The sequence below is a fragment of the Halyomorpha halys genome, unplaced genomic scaffold, assembly GCF_000696795.3.
Source record: "Halyomorpha halys isolate HHAL.00 unplaced genomic scaffold, Hhal_1.1 Scaffold796.1, whole genome shotgun sequence".
Lineage (NCBI taxonomy): Eukaryota > Metazoa > Arthropoda > Insecta > Hemiptera > Pentatomidae > Halyomorpha > Halyomorpha halys.
This window is the reverse complement of record NW_027108156.1, coordinates 228,435-232,916: the sequence shown is the minus strand read 5'-3', so window position 1 is coordinate 232,916 and position 4,482 is coordinate 228,435. Positions and strand designations below refer to the sequence as shown.

Genomic DNA, 4,482 nt, shown 5'->3' with positions numbered 1-4,482 from the left:
ATAAATATGGTTTTGTTTATTTATGTTGTTCTTTGCTGACCGCACCCCCCGACAAACTTCTTCAAGCATTAATCTACGGTCAACTATCTACATCTCATAATAATAATAATAATTTTTAAACTGTTCAATACACGATGAATATGATTGTTCTTTAGAATTAGTGTATATTTTATTCTTTTAAATTGAAATACCTAAATAAGGGCTGGCAAAACCTCCGTAAGGTGGCAAAACATAAATAAGGGCTGGCAAAACCTCCGTAAGGTGGCAAAACCTAAATAAGGGCTGGCAAAACCTAAATAAGGGCTGGCAAAACCTAAATAAGGTGCCAAAACCTAAATAAGGGCTGGCAAAACCTGCCTCCGCCCGGACGGCTGACCGGTATGAATCGTAGGCCAGCCGATGGAAGGGAATTGATTTGGTAACGTGTAAGGGGATTACCGTGACCTCATGGGATCCTTCCCTTGTTATCATAAGCAGTCCATGACATTTGTAGAAGCGTGTACTCTCATGCGGTGGTGTCATCTTTGACCCCCGGCTGCTCTCCCCCCCCCTACTAACTAGTGTGGGGTCGATTTATGTTTTATATTATTTTAATTTTATTCGCTGTAACACAGATACAAGTTTCCTTATTCTCGCCGAGTGATTGAGGAACCCCTCAAAAACGGTCCATTGAACCATTGAAGTTTACGTAGAGAAGTTGGTTGGGCCTGAGGTCAGTGATAAAAATTAGTAAAAACTTATTAATGCCTACGTTTTGGCTAGAATTTGAGGCCTTCTACAGGACCTGTTAATTAATTAACATTATAAATACATAAATAGTGTTGAAAGGCATGTATAGTTCAAGTATTATAAGAAGGTAAAGGCTATATGAGAAGAGTAATATTAAAATTAAGTAAGAGGAAAGAACAAATAATATACACAATGAAAATCATTTAAAATAAAGTGATGAAGAAAGTGGGAAATAAATTTTTTTAAAAATGAAATCATAATTAAAATTGAAAAAATTAATATATTTAATTTTCATCACTTCATTTGAAATAATTTTCATTGTGTACATAAATTTAGTTGCTAGATTTTATTATTTGTTCTTTCCTCTTACTTAATTTTAATATTACTCTTCTCATACTACCTTTATCTTCTTATAATACTTAGACTATTCATGTCTTTATCAATATTCATGTATCCATAATGTTAGTTTTTTTTCTAATAATTCTGTATATCTTGTTATTTGTTCTTAGCCCTGATGAAGGCTTGAAATCCTGGCCGGAACGTTGGCACTAATAAATAAGTTTTTACTTATTTGTGCTTGTTAAAACCCAAAAGAGTATTTTCTTTTCTTATCTTTTCTCTTATATTTTACTTCCTAGTGATTTTTTTATTTTTTGCAATTAAAATTAAATTAAAATTTATTACGCAAATAAGGAAGTTTGTTGTTTTGCGTGTATTATACAAATACATCGCGGCAGCTTGTCACGTATACAACAAGATTGCGAACTGCAATGGGATGACGGCCTGTATACGGGGACTGGTAAGGGGTCTACAGTCCGCTGCCTAGAGTCCAGAGGCCGAGCCAGAGAGGTACCCACCAGCTCACCGCTTTGAGGCAACTATTTGGGGTTCAATTCAGGACCCTCACCCACCTAATTTTCAACAGACCATCATCATCAACATCTGGGTGACGGAATTAAAAATAATAATCGATATGCGCATATCGATAACCCCCCCCCCCGGCCATCTACTGTGAGTGATTTTTTTTCTCTTTCATCGAGCCTCATATTTTGTTTGCTTCTAAGTTGCTCATTATTTTGTGTAAAGAGAATTGATTTTTTTTTGTTTACACATATATCAAAATATTTTCTTTCTTTTTACTTCACACTAATTTTTTTTTGTAACAACAAAACAGTTCATTTTTTATTTCTTTATATTTAATTTGATTAAATTTGTATATCAGTTTGGAAGGTTTTTTATTCTCTATTTTTTCTTTATTATTTTTGTTTTTTATTTTCTATCTCCCGAACCAGCTAACAATTTTTTCTCCGAGGAAGAGGTAGGCTTTTCATTTACGAAACGCCTCTCGCCCCAACAGTGATCTTCACTAACCGTACCAGCTCCTCATTTATATATATCCGCGGTGCACCATTAACTGGTCACCATTACAGTTTCCTTTTTACACCACGCAATTTCTAGAAATTGGAGGAAAAGCTCGTTATAATTCAAGTATTCAGGCAGCGCTTAGAGTTCTTAGTAAATTGCTGAGAGGAAAACATAAGTTGTTTGCTTGTTGGTGGCTTCAATTAATTTCCCAAGCTAAATGCACTTTCCTTCCAGCTTCTGACCATTATATAAAGTGAAATCGAAGGCTTCTTGCAACAGTAAAAAACTGTGGTGGTTAGTGGCAGTCAATCTCATTGGGAGGAACATTTATTGCTGCTCGTTAAAAAAGGGATTCAATCTAATGAGATCCGATTTATCGATACTCAGGCCTATTATCGATAGTGATGCAATAGTTCGTCGGTTATCTACTCTGGATATCGACATGTTGCTACTAGGTTTTTTTTTATCGATATTGATGCAAGCTATCCTCAATTCAAACTCTCAGACCCATTTTAACCGAGGTAGTTGAGGCATTGCCTTAGCAATCTCGTAACTGCAGCTGCACACCGGTTCGATTTTGGGCCTGGAGGGGAGGAGTTTCCTTTTATTTCGGTGTGGTCCCATAAAATGAAACTACTTAAAATGGGATGGTTACCTGTAGATAACCTCCTGTAAGGGAGAAATGACTAGACAGGGTGTAAAAAATAAAAGAAAATACTGTCAGCCTGAAGAAAGAAAGGATCACCGAGTCTCAACTAGAAATATCGATATATTGATTAATACCCGCCTGAGGGAAAGGCTTATCGATTCAAGGCCTGGTGTAGGAAGAAATTACTCGCAATTAGTCGCCATTATAATCGATAATCTGTTTCTCCTTGGAGTGCACTTAATGACATTCCAGCTAATATTACTTCATGCAATTCTTGATGCACTAGAACCGCAGTACAACGAAGGTTCTAAAATAAATCATTACATCTAGAGATTCGATAAAGGGAGGTTTGGATAACTTAATATGTGTTATACAGATGTTCACACACTTATTCAAGTTCTTCATTTATCAAATTCTATGTAATCCAAACATGTATAATCGATTAATATATGTCGTAAGAGCAACGTTAAATATATTGTAGGGCCGCCCATAGCTCAGTGGTTAAGACTCAGTCTTACCAATTTGATGTCTATTAGCGGTGCCGGTTCGAATCCGGCCTGGGACGTTGACTTTTTTCATTGAGTGGCGGTTCCACAAAATGAAGAACTTCGACCCCCAACCATGGTTAGGCAGTATAGGACTCCAATGGGAGTCTTGGCCGAAAAAGAAAAAGAAAAAAAAATATATTGTAATTGATTATTAAGTACACAGTTTTATTTTGAAAGGTAAGGTTACATTTCATTACGTTACTTAAATATGACATTGCATAAAAATGTTTATATAAACTTAAATAATATCATCTTCTGACGGTTAATGCACCCCATTTTGTTCACTTCAATTATAAACCAAACTTAAAACTCTTCAGTTGACTGTTTGTTGCATCGCCAGTTCTGTTAGCTTTCAGACCTTCCAACCCAAATTCCTCCGATACATCGCTCATAATCCTTTTTACATCATTACACAAGGACTTGGATATACCATTAGGGACTTGTAATTACTGATAATAAATTAACAGTACAAAACTTTTCATGAAACCGCAATTGCTGGTACAGGTATAACTCTCTTATCAAAATGTGATAAGAAGACTGAAACGCCTCTGAGTCAGGGATCTGCAACAATAGGTGGTAGCACTACTTGAGGAGTGTCCCCATTGGAAGGCTTCTCCACTCACTAATTCACGCTAATCCTGTTCGCAGGATTCTTAATGAATTATAAATTTACAACACCAAAGGACTTATTTAAAATTATAAAATATTGAATAATAATAATAAAATATATACACTGTGTGTGTGTAATTTTTTTTTAAGATTGCAGCCTTTGGTTATATACAATTATTTATATTATACATAAGATAAGATGGCGTTACCTTGATACAGGGGGTTGGATGTTCCTCCTCCTCTTCTTGTTCTCTCCTCTCACTCTGCAAGTGTAACAGACATTGTTAATATTATCTAACCTCTATAAAGCAACTTTTAGTCAAAATATATTTAATGGAACCTACTCAAAATTTTATTTAATTGAAGATATTTATTTTTGAAAGTTTTATATATACAATTCAATATACAATAAACATAACTATCTATGAGTTAGTAAAAATAAGAAGTGAACTATTTTTTCTCGATATTTAAATAGGCATTAAACAGGACTTTAATTAAGGTGGTTATAGTGATTTAAAATCTCATAAAACGAATGATAATTTGAAATTTGGTAAATGTTTACTTTAGGTCCTCCATAAAGGC

The 4,482-nt window shown here is 34.8% G+C and overlaps 1 protein-coding gene across 2 annotated transcripts in view; it reads right to left on the bottom strand.

Annotated features, from left to right (window-relative positions):
• The window catches only part of LOC106686191 (uncharacterized), a gene marked incomplete at its 5' end in the record, with an annotated part of 40,622 nt that overhangs the window by 30,900 nt on the left and 5,240 nt on the right, over positions 1–4,482 (bottom strand). For both annotated transcript variants that reach the window (XM_067046567.1, XM_067046568.1), the window contains 1 exon segment: positions 4,110–4,163. In XM_067046567.1, coding sequence (XP_066902668.1) covers positions 4,110–4,163 — 54 coding nt within the window.